We start from the raw sequence: 12704 nt of genomic DNA on the forward strand, positions 1-12704 counted from the left end.
AACTGTGCTTTTAGTATTTTGGCCGGCCTTGGCTCCACCAGTAATGGTATCATATAGGATATCACTAATCCCTAGAAATCTTATCCTTGAAAGCCCCTCTTAATATTTTGATTTTCTAGGAATTTGCATAGCCTTATCTCTAAAGTTTATGATCCCACCCAAGCACTTTGTGAAATATTGAAACAGTGCACCTGTGAATGAGAAACCATGGAAACAATGGTATTCAATGTTAGGAGTCCACAAAATGCAGGACAGGAACACTAAACAAAGAACATTTCAATTTACTAAGTAGATTCTTTTTCATGAAAGAAAATGGAAGATTATTTTTTCAAAAAGTCTCTTTTCTGTCCATATTTTTTTTTATAGAAGTGTCATCGTGGCAACAAAAAAATCATCTGTTTCACCTTCCACAGCCAACACAAGTATACCTACGAATTCAGTCAGTGTGGTTTCTTCAGTGGATTCGGCTCAGGCCCCAGACCTGGGAAAAGAATCACCTGGTGAGTTGTTAGGTGTTTTTCTTCTCAAGGTTTAGTGAGAGATGCCATAGAATAAAACTACTTGAGTTTTGCTATCTTTAAGTTTTTGTTTTAGGCAGTAGATTGGTGTACTGAGTGAGAGTATGCTGATTTTCTAGAAGTTTTTGGTAGTATTCACTTCAATTACTCAATGTCAAATAATATTAAAAAGTAGCATATCAGAAATGCCTTCTACAGTATAGAGAGATTAGTTCCAACTGATTTTTCCATTTGCTATGTGCCCAAATCTGCCATTACCAAAAGGTGTTTAGAAATTTTCTTTGCTTACCTCTGAATATTGGTGATTATCATACTCCTGCAGGAAAAAAAAAGCCACACTAATTTTAAAGGCCTTTTCGTGGAGCATGAAGGAGTCAGTATTTGCTTAATAAGGTTTGCAGAGAGTTATTTAGGGAAATGGTTTGGGACAGCCGTAAAAAGGGAGTCCTGTCAGCCTGATGCTCCCACCACACTTGTGCCCTAAAACTATAATGATGCTTTAAAATTCTCCAGCCAAATGCTCACTCTGAGCTTCGCCACCTCCTGCTGCTATGCGATCTCGACACCGACTATTCCTCCAGTTTGCTTTGTGTAGCCTCTTGATCATTTTCAAAGGTCAAGGTCTTAGAGAAACCTATGGAGAGAGACAGGAAGCCATCATTATTCCAGGTGGCTTTGAAGGTTGGAATGGGGAATATGAGAACCAGAGTAGCAGAATAGGTATATACATCTCTATCAAATTTTACTAGATAAATTTAAAAGTCCTATAAAACAGTATACTCTTACAAAAATGTGGTGACTGGTCACTTTCCCTGAGTGAAAAGAGCAAATGAGGATTAAATTGACATTTGAAGCCTGGTAGAGTTGAGTTTTTCATTTCTAAGGAATAAAGAAGGAAATAAGACCTGTTTTAGTTGACTCCAGACCATATTTGTTTCCCATTTTAGCAACTTGACCAGATTGAATTCATCACATTTTCAACGAGGCTTTATTTCCATCCTGATACCAAATGAAAAAAAAGGAGTATTTTCTCAGTTCAGGTGTAAAGGCACTTAACCCAAGGAAGTGAGCTGGACACTGTCCCATTGGGACAGCTTGAATGTGAAGGTTAAGAGTTAGTAAGGGGTAGAAGATGAAACTCAGTTTAATAGCTTCTTGAACAGGGGAGATGGGAAAGTTGAGAGGAGGAGTTTTTTATCCTAGCACTTTTTCCCTTTTGCCTCCCTGACTATTGTCTGAGATCCAGAAATATTACCAAATGTGAATAATAGTCTAACACCTCTAAATTAAAATAGGTTTGCTTTTCTCCAGTTTTGCAGATGAGGAAACTAAGGTCCAGAGAGAATAACTTATTTGTATGAGGTCACGGGATGAAGGTGGCGATAGACCAGTTGCTGAAACACGTTATTCTTACTATCCCCAGGTCTGAATATTAAAGAGTTGGTATTATAGGAAGCTGAGTAGGTACTCCTCCATGAAGCTCTTTGCTCATTGAGTTTATCAACTGACAGCGGATTTGGAATACAGATTACTGCAGCCATATGAGGTCCTAAGTGCTAGATTGACCGCATCTCAGATAATAATAATAATGATGATGATAATAATAATGGTATTTAAGTGTATTGAAAGTGGCCCAACTGTTCATCCCACTCTTTTATTGTCAGATTCCAGGAGAATGATGACAGTTGAACACTTACTTGTGGTTTGATGTCAGTCTTTCCCTCTAAACTGTGAGTGCCATGTGGGACAAAGTACTGTGTCCAACCAGACTGACTTGTAGAGAAGCAGCATGGCCTAGGCAAGAGCCTGGGCTTGGGACTCAGAGGTCATGGGTTCTAATCCCACTTCTACCACTTGTCTGCTCTGTGACCATGGGCAAATCACTTAACTTCTCTGTGCCTCAGTTACCTCATCTGTAAAATGGGAATTGAGACTGTGAGCCCCACATGGGACAACCAGATCACCTTGTATCTACCCCACTGCTTAGAACAGTGCTTGGCATATAGTAAGTAAGCGCTTAACGAATTCCATTATTATTATTATTATTATTTACCCCGGTCTTAGAGTAGTGCTTGACCCACGGTAAGCACTTAACAAATGCCATAATAGTAATAATAATGATTATAGACTGTGAGCTTGTGGGCAGGGAGCATATCTAACAACTCTTATATTGTATTCACCCAAGTGCTTAGTACAGTGCTCTGCACACAGTAAGTGCTCAGTCAATAAATACTATTGAATTAATGAATGAATAAATAATTGAGTTGATATGGTCTTTTGACCATATGATATGGTCCATTATTACCATTATTTTCACAAAAAAATTGAGTATTTGCTAAGGAACTGTTAGACCTGATGATCTTGTACCTACCCCAGCACTTAAAACGGTCCTTGCCTCATGGTAAGCGCTTAACAAATACCACAATTTGTAAGTCTGATTATAGGAAATAAAACACAATTTTTGTAACTCACTTGGTATGCCCCTTTAAATGGAAAATATTATGAATTTGTACTAAAGAAGGCCAGCAATTCAGTAATCCATAAAATCCTTTAATTTACTACTAAAATCTGACATCCTTATGCCATTTTCCAGCAAATATATCAAAATAGCCAAGTAAGCTGTTCTGTTACTAAAACACTTTTAACACAAGTGTATTGAAAGTATTCTAGCATACTCTGAAATATAAATAATGAAACCTAAATTTCAGTTATGCAGTGAAAGAACAGAATTTATTGTTGGGTAGTATTGTTGTAAAATGGGTGTTTTTCCAGATGAATTATGTAATTTTTTTTCATACTCTGCAAAATCCAGAATTACATAGTGAGAATGTATTAATTAGGGTCTACTGTTTTTATCATGAATATCACTATTGTTTAGCAAAATGTATTTTGATTGTGTATCTTGCCAGAGTCTTTTGCTTTCACTTTGACTAGAAACTTGTCTTTTAGGCAGCCTTAGGCAATCATTTCTTTGAGAAAGGACGCTTCACTCTATCTGCTCAGATTTTGTTTGTTACACAGTGATTTCAACTATCCTTTCCTGTGTCCTGCTTGGTTGAGAGTGGGTTTGTGTAGCCTAAAATAAGGGGGTAAAAAATTGGAATTTATTTTAATGATACTGGGAGAGTTGCTGTTTGTGTAGATTTCTGGATAATAACCTTTAGGGGTAAGAATGTTAGCCAGATGATCTATTTGCATTTTCTTTTATGTTCTTGTGAATGTCTGTAAAACTGTCCGTTTGAAGGAGCCAGTTTATCAGAGAAAGGATAAGAGAGAGATAAGTTGGCTTGTTCCACATGTTTGAGGTAGTCTCTGCAACTCAGACATCTAAGCTTCAGGTGGAAATATTCTTTTGAAATTTTTAATCTTGTTAAGTATTTATGGAGGGAGTTTACTAAAATGGAAAAAATTCTGACTTCAGTTAGAAATTACACTACCCAAATCCAAGAACAGTTGGGAAGAAAAACTGGAGCCTACCATCTATTTGCCTCAGTCATTATTGACCCTTCTCAGTTGGTACCCAGTGAATGAAAAATTGAGCTAACTATCCCCTATATTATATCACTCTCTCTTGATTTCGATCTCAATTATCACCTTGATTGAATGGCTTCCTTCAGTGCTTTAATTTTAGCATTGATTTTAATCTTTCAACTCTGTCTTGTGTGATAGTGTAAAACCATTATTATTCAAGTCCACATTTTACATGACTATTGAGCAGAATTAACAGTTGTTAGCAGATGGTAAACTTAGGAAAGGCTGAATACTGAGGAGTTCATCAAGATCCTCATGAGATTTTTACATCCAAGCAGATGGGGACATAATCTTTTGTACCTGCCCCTTTCAAGTGTAAGCTACGGTGCCATTTCTATGGCTATATTTGAAACTTTCCTGAAGAATGGCACACAGTCTTTTTTTTAACTCAAAGCTCAATTTGCTTCAAGACTAAACAGTGCCCTGTTCAGGTGGGTATTCACCTTCCAACTGTTTTTGAGAAAACCTAGAGGCCAAGCTTTGCCACTAACCTGAAATCTTCAAAATCCTTAAAGCCCTGGGGCTTTGAAGTTGGATGCAAATGCAGCTTCAGTCTACTCATTCTACACTGCCTCAGCTTCTACAAGTGCACTTGAATATGTTGTAAGGACATGTTGAGATTCAAAGTCAGATTGCTTTAAGGCCGCAGCGGGAATGGTGGATCTACAGTTTTCGGTGTTGATTTGCCATGTCCGTTCTCACATTTCTATTTGATCTTTAATTCTGTAGTTGTATGGAGGAAAAGTAGCTTCATGTAAACTGAAATGCGAAATGTGCTGGAGGAGATGATGAGCCTCATCTTATGAATACTAGTTGAATGGCAATGGCGGTTGGGAATTGTTCTAATCTAAATAGAGAAATAAACTGGTGATATTAAAACCTTCCTATGGATTGAAAAATAATCATTATACTGTCTACTTATGCAACAGTTTTATTTTTCAAAAGCACCATTACATGTTGTCTCTTTCCTCAGACCATCCCTAGGGAGTAGGGATGGTATGAAGAAGAAATTGAGACTCAGAGAGATTGTGACTTGCCAAGGAGATGCACCATTCCAGAGCTCTGACTAGAACCTGGGGCTCATAACTCCAAACCCAGTGGATCACTCCATTTGGCCACACTGCATTTCATTACTGAGCTAGAGGGGCTCACTTAGATTGTGGGGTAGTGACTGTCTCTGAATTTACTATCTTGCATTTACCACAGGTTGTGGGATTTAGGCAACTCTTCATAAATTCCAGTTTGCTCACCTAAATTAGTAACCAGTGTGTTCTTTTCCTCTCAAACTCCCTCTTCATTTTCTTTATAGGTACTGGATCATCTAATGCAAAATTGCCTTCCGTCCCTACTGTTTCTTCAGTTCCTGAAGACTCTGCTTCAAATATGAGGTATTTTTTTGCTTGATGTGTTCCCAAAATTTCTGCCAATGACTTCTTTGACTCCTAAGCAAAATCTCACACAGAGTCTTTGATTTTTAATGTTTACTCATTGCAAATATGGGTAATTCCCTACGGGTAATTCCCAGAATACGTACCCTTAACTCTGTTTGCATAATTGCTGGGGTATTACTTGTCCTGAGGTTTCAAGTCTTCACGCTGGTTTTACTTCTTCCTTTAGTCTCACTTTTTGATCTCTCTTGCCATACCCAATCAATCAAAGGTATATATTGAGCACTTACTGTGGATAGAGCACTGTACTAAATGCTTGGGAGAGTATATTACAACAGAAGTGGTAGACACATTCCCTGCCCACATTGAGCTTTGCAGTCTAGAGAATGATCGATCTACTCTGTCTTCACTCGTGGTAGGGACATCATACAAGAGCAAATGAGTCGCTAATGATAACATGGGATGTGGAAAAGTGGTAAAGTTCAGGGCTAGAGAACCCATGGAAACTTTGTCTATCTCACTGCTGACTCCTCGCCCACATCAATGAGAAGCGTGGCTCCGTGGCAAGAGAACGGGCTTGGGAGTCAGGGGTCGTGGGTTCTAATCCCGACTCCGCTGCTTGTCAGCTGTGTGACCTTGGGCAAGTCACTTAACTTCTCTGTGCCTCAGTAACCTCATCTGTAAAATGGGGAAGAAGACTGTGAGCCCTTCATGGGACAACCTGATGACCTTGTATCTATCCCAGCGCTTAGAACTGTGCTTGGCATATAGTAAACGTAGTAAGCGCTTAAGAAATACCAGCATTATTATTATTATTGTTATTATCCTTCCTCTGGCCTGGAATGCCCTCCGTCCCTTTAATCCGTTGGACAATTGCTCTCCCCCCTTCAAAGCCTAATTGAAGGCACATCTCCTCCAAGAGACCTTCCTTGACTAAACCCCTCTTTCCTCTTTTCCTACCCACTGCGTCACCCCGACTTGCTCCCTTTAGTCATCCCTCCTCCCAGCCCTATAGCACGTGTGTACATATCGGTAATTTATTTATATTGATGTATTCATATATTCATGTGTGTATTTATATTCATGTCATTCCCTCTAGACTAGAAGGTCATTATGGGCAGGGAATGTGTCTGTTTATTATATTGTCCTCTCCCAAGCGCTTAGTAAAGTGCTCTACACACAGTAAGTGCTCAAATACGATCGAATGAATGATTGAATGAAATTTCTGGAGCATAGGTCAAAGCTTCCCCTCTGACATCAGGCAGGCACCTCGATTTCTTCCCTGTGTTAGACTTTTACGTACGTTGGGGCTTCATTTAATTGAAAGGAACTAATGCTGTCCTAAAAATATACATTTAGGAAAAGTTTTCAAATTGCCATTCTTGGGCCAACCAAAAACATTTACAAATTTATATTATCACTTGGAATTCTCTTGAATGGAAAGATGAAAATGGACAAGACTGATCTAACATATAAAGCAAACATGCCAAGAAGTATCTTTTCAATAAAGGCAGCATCAACATAAAATTAAAAGGAGAAAAATGGGAGAGTAGATTTCCTCTGATACATTTGTCTTTCAAACTAGCTGGGATGTGAATAATTATAATAACGGTCATTCTTTCATTCATTCGTTTTTATTGAACGCTTGCGGTGTACAGAGCACTGTACTAAGTGCTTGGGAGAGTACAGTACAAAAATAAATGGACACATTCCCTTCCCATAGAGAGTTTACAATCATTATTGTAGTTGTATCCAAGTGTTTATATGCATCAAGCCCTGTCGTTGGCACTGCAGTAGATAGAAATTAATCAGGTTGGGCTCAGTTCCTGTTGCATATGGACTCACAGGGTAAACAGGAGGGAGAACAGGCACTGAATCCACATTTTCAAATGAGGAAACTGAGGCACAGAGAAGTTACATGTTTGGTCCAAGGTCACACAGCAGGTGTGGCAGAGGGAGAATGAGAACCCAAGTCTTCTAACTCCCAGGCCCATGCTCTTTCCACCAGCCATTGTAACTTGTTTTGCTTTTGAAAACTACAAAGCAATTGACTTTTCTCAAATATTGTTTTAACTTTTCATACCTTTTAATCAGTATTACAGAGAGACTTGAACATGCTTTGGAAAAAGCAGCACCTCTTCTGCGAGAGATATTTGTGGATTTTGCTCCTTTCCTTTCTCGAACTCTCTTGGGTAGCCATGGCCAAGAACTGCTCATAGAAGGAACGAGTAAGTTGTATGTCTATATATGCCATGCATTTTTCCATTTTAAATATCAGAATCATTTCAAATATTTTGACTTTAAAACATTTACTTGAATGCCCAATAGTGTAATCTCGATCCATTAAATGGACACTTAATTAACTTTTCTGGCGGTACAGTGATGGAGTAGAATTCTGAAAGTTCCTGTGTACTCAATTTAAAAGCACAGTTTAAGTCTGTCAGTTCACCACTATTCAAGGACCAGAGGCTGCTATTGTTGAAGCAACTTGAAAATCATGAGAGAGCACCATTTGCACCCTCATAACTTTGTAAGATCATGCGAGGAAGAAGGTGTTATGGATATCTGAGTGGGTGCTTTCCTTTATCTTCAGCATTCTTCAGGACTCTGTGGTAGCGATTTTGTTAAAAGTTGGAACCGAGACCACGTCCTGATTTGTTGGCAAGCTATTCTTTTTAGGACCTTATCCCTGACTATGAAAAGTATTAGGGAGATCACTGAAGCCTCCTTGTCTTCTCTTTAAGATTTCCTGCTCTTCTCTGATGATAATGAATCTCTGTAAGATTTCCCGCTATTCTCTGATGATGGTGGAGCCACCCCTGTGCTCTTCAGTCATGTAGTGGAATCATGTAGACTCTTCAAGGATACATAGAAACCTTGGCTTGGTTTCCCTTTTCATCGTTTTGTGTTTTTTCAACCTTAGACTCCGACCATTTAGTGGGCATGTTCCTTAGTTGTTTCTGTCTGCCACAGCTAAGCTTTGATAAACATCCCTTTTGTCAGGGTTTTGAGATGCTGAAGATACATTGCTTACTTAGCCCCAAGTAGCCCTGAGATCAAAGACTCATTATCACCCAACCAGTTCTGGTGGTGTCTGCTAACAGTGCCCACAGCCTTAGAATGGACAGAGTATATAGTATCTTGCTGATAGTCTGAAAATAGGTGTCTATGATTATGCAGCAACCCCACAAGGTTATATTATTATTTATAAAACAAATGTGATTCATATGAACTTTAGTTGTGATAATTTTTTTTCATTTGGGGCAGGTGGAAAACGTCTCAGTAAAGAGCTATAAATTCTTATGCATTTTGAAAGTTACTATATAGAAGAATGGATAGTAATGCCCATATGGTCTTTCTTTAACTCTTCTGACCTCAAAGGGAAATTGCTTCCTGATAAAGACTTTATTTGGAATACTAAAGGTGTTTTAGCCTTGGTGCAAAACATAAGATTGTTTTCATATACAAAATACATTAAAAAAAACAGCCTCTCTAGGCTCCTCCCGTTGTGATTTTTATTGAATAAATAAATCATGAGAAGGAAAAATCCAAGTAAATGAAATTAATGTATAAACAATCAGGAATATCTAATAGGTAACTGCTTGCACTTCTGCTAAGGTTTAGTGTGGGGGTCAAGGGTCAAAGTACTAATAAGAGTGTTTGGGATGTCTGCTGCCATGAAACAAAATGGAAACTTGATTGATAGCTAGAGGGCTGAAGGGAGAGAGAGCCATGGAGAAAGCAAAGGTCATGGAGCCATTTCCCTTTTCTGCATATATAATCAAGCCTCCCCAAACTTCAAAATGTAGATGATATGGATCAATAGAGCATATGCCATTTACATTTAAATGAGCAATATAAAATGTGGAGGAGTAAAGTTGCAGTTAATAGTTTTGGAAAACAAGAATTTTTAGATATTGAAGCCCTGACGGAAATAGAAGCACTCATATCTTAATTTTATGGCAATAATGGAGTACCATATTTAGAATTAAATGTACTTATTTAGATCTCCTTAAAAATGCTTATAATTTTCAGGCTGTTGCTAGGTTAATTTACTCCAACGCTCAAGTTTTAAAAATGGTGTACCATGGAGTAGTCTTACGTATTACCTTGTAAATTTGTTTTAATTTTTTTCAAAATAGGTTTGGTCTGCATGAAATCTAGTAGCTCAGTCGTGGAATTGGTCATGTTGCTCTGTTCTCAGGTGAGTTTTTTTAAGCACACTACCAAATAATGTATCATGCTTACACTGTAAGTCATTTTGCTTAGAGTGTAGCATTTTGGGTTTATTTAGAATAATTTTAATTGCATTGAGGAAATAACCATAGATGCTTGGAAACAGATTTTTGCTACCGTCCCTTTAATAATCGCTGGAAAAAACACATAAGCTCCATTTTGGGTGACACTAATTCTCAGCTGTCATTTTTTATAAGGGGAGATAAAACCAATAGAATATTAAGGTTATAGAAACAGATTTATTTCTACATCTTGGAGAGTGGCACTCAGACTCCCTTGAGAATAGTGGGTTTTCTTTCCTTTTGTGCAGAGGTTATAAAACGAATGATAAATACTTTGGAATCCTTGTCATTACTAATTATTTTTGACTTATGTTGTGAATTTAGGGGAACAGTAATGCAGTGAGGGCCATCAAGATAACTAGTCTGGGGCTCTGAATTCCAGAAGCAAAATTACTTGAGTTGTTAAAGCATCCTATGAAGGTCTCACTGATTCTGCTTATCACCTGGTGGATATCATATTTCTTTTCGAGAATTACAGGAAAAAGATGGAGAATACTGCAGATCCGCTGGCTAGACTTTTGAGACCACTTGCATTCTGTTTTGCAATTAAATAGAGGAATGTATTTATTGAGCTTTGCTTTGTGGTCCTTTAAAAATGATATCTTGCTGGTAGTAAATTCCCCTACTTAAAACTTTAAAATAGCCCTTTTTAATGGGAAGGGTATTGGTCTAGAGGTCAAGGGTTCTGACCTGTTTCAAAACCTTTGACCTTCATTTACAGCCCTTATGGTTTACTCGCCTGACGAATAAGGATAATGCAAAATTAATGTTTCTTTGCATCGATTTATTCGTTTTAGTGCCTATATTGCCAAATTTATTTAGACTGTGCTGATGGACATTTCATGAATACAAATGAAAGAATCATAGAAGGTGTGAAAAATCAATACTGCACATTGTCAATAAAGTGCAATAAGAACAATTACTTGTGGAGATTACACCGAATGGATTTTACAATGAACTAGTGAAGAGTAGTTATGTTTCTAGTGGGCTCATTATTCTTGGATAGAGTCAGAATTACTTTTTCATAACTCAATCTCCTGCAGAAAACCTAAGTCTTTAGAAGGTGACTTAGGTAAAACCTCTCCTGAAGTCATCTGCGTTGAGAATAGTTGCTGGTTTATTGCTGGAGAAAAATTGCCATAAGCTTCTCTGAAGTTTGGTTCTTTGAAGAAATCAGCTTTTGCCGTTTGGGAAATATTTATTCAAAAGAGAGAGCCTGTTGTTTAGGTCAATATCATGGTCTCATGTTTATTTTGCTAAGAGGATTTCACTGTATTGTTTAGAGAGAATGGACAGTGTATGTTTTCAATGCAAGTTGGATATTTTATATGTAGCTATGCAGTCCTCTTTACAGTATGTCACATACTTGGATGTTAGAAGCTGAAAGGATAAGGAATAAATGACATGCTCTAATGCACCTATTTGTCATACATGTCACAGTGCTGTTTAATGCTAATCTAATCAAACAGAGGGTATAGTGATCGCTTAGTGGAGTTAGTAGCAAAAGACAAGAGACCTCAAGGTTGTTGTATGAATAAAATAGATTACTGTTTCAATTAAAGTCTTGAAAAAATTTTTATGAGTTCTTTAAAAGTTTCCTTGCATTGAAATATTTGGCAGAATATGAAAAACGATGTGAGAAATGAAGCCAAAATTAGCTCCAGATGTATACAGATTGTTCTAGGGTGATAATTACATTTTTCACTTTGAATTTTCCTAATTCAAAGAGGTCAGAATGGCAATCACACAAGTGATTTATTTTGTTAAGAACCAAACTGTCTTTTGCTACATGAAAGCTTGAGATACATAAAATTGAATTTCCACTCGACGTTTGGCAGATTCTGGGAGGGGATGTGCTTGAGCTTGATTGATATTTTTTTTTGGCCTTAGATAGGGTGGGAAGGGAAGTGATATCATCTTGCTAAAATTGTAATTAATTTTTTAAGAGGAGATAGAGAGATTGGGTGCCAAAGATCGAAAGATCAGGTCAAAAACTAGTTTTTAATCATGTAAATAGGATATGTATGAATTTTACATCTGCAACAAATTTGACTTGAAGCTACATATATTTTGTGAAATTCAGATGTGTTCTGATCATTTCTCAGGATGATTTCATAACTAATTTTTTTTCTGTTTGTTTTGATTTATTAAAACTGATCACATCAATTCAAAAAGAAAGTCTCTGGAAAAATAAAAAAAAAATTAGGGTCCCAGATTGGGAGCTGTCTCAGTAGTTCTGAATAGGCCCTGAAGATTGCAGGGAAAGCTCTTCAAACATTATATTCTTTAAAAAAAAACAAAAAACAACCCCCCCCCCCAAAAAAAAAACCTATTCCTTAGGTACAGGGATTTTATTGAATTAGTCATCCCAGGTAAAAAAGAACTATTTCTTTTGAACAGGTATCCAATATAATGAAATCCATTAGTACTTCATTATATTTAGAAATCTATTGTTTGACTATGGTAAAGAAGTATTTTATTTTGTACACTGTAGAATTGCGTGTATGAAGTTTTTAGAAAAACCGGAATCCATCAGGGACCTCTGAAAATTCAGTGTCTTGTTTTTTTGATTCATAATATACTTGTTTTTGAAGTTTCTGTAATAGCTCAACTGTTAAAACCAAAATCCCCATTTTTAAGACTCATTTTGAACTTGAAATTTAAAACGCTTTAAGGGATATAAAAAGTCAACACATTTAAAAATTCAGTTAGTCATTGTCATTTAATGTTCATATATATGTGTATATGGGTAAAAGGATAAAAGCCCATCTAAATATATAGATGTTTCATTTATTATTATTACAGAACATTCTTGTACAATGTGTTTGTATCCTGCTTATCTGACATTAATATCATTTTTGAAAGAACTGACGGTACATTCAAGGCCACTTTATAAAAGCGTTGTGTTGCTCATCCTAATTCAGTCTGACATACATTCCAATAACACTACCTCCCTTCTCCAGTTTAAA

General features: G+C 37.1%; 1 protein-coding gene across 4 annotated transcripts in view; it reads left to right on the forward strand.

Moving 5' to 3' along the window:
* Positions 1-12704, forward strand: part of LRBA (LPS responsive beige-like anchor protein) — a 552105-nt gene that overhangs the window by 133779 nt on the left and 405622 nt on the right. For all 4 annotated transcript variants that reach the window (XM_029076638.1, XM_029076639.1, XM_029076640.1 and 1 more), the window contains exons 31-34: positions 367-500; positions 5359-5437; positions 7532-7665; positions 9580-9641. In XM_029076638.1, coding sequence (XP_028932471.1) covers positions 367-500; positions 5359-5437; positions 7532-7665; positions 9580-9641 — 409 coding nt within the window. The remainder of the gene's footprint in view (positions 1-366; positions 501-5358; positions 5438-7531; positions 7666-9579; positions 9642-12704) is intronic.

Source organism: Ornithorhynchus anatinus, chromosome 12 (genome assembly GCF_004115215.2).
Source record: "Ornithorhynchus anatinus isolate Pmale09 chromosome 12, mOrnAna1.pri.v4, whole genome shotgun sequence".
Lineage (NCBI taxonomy): Eukaryota > Metazoa > Chordata > Mammalia > Monotremata > Ornithorhynchidae > Ornithorhynchus > Ornithorhynchus anatinus.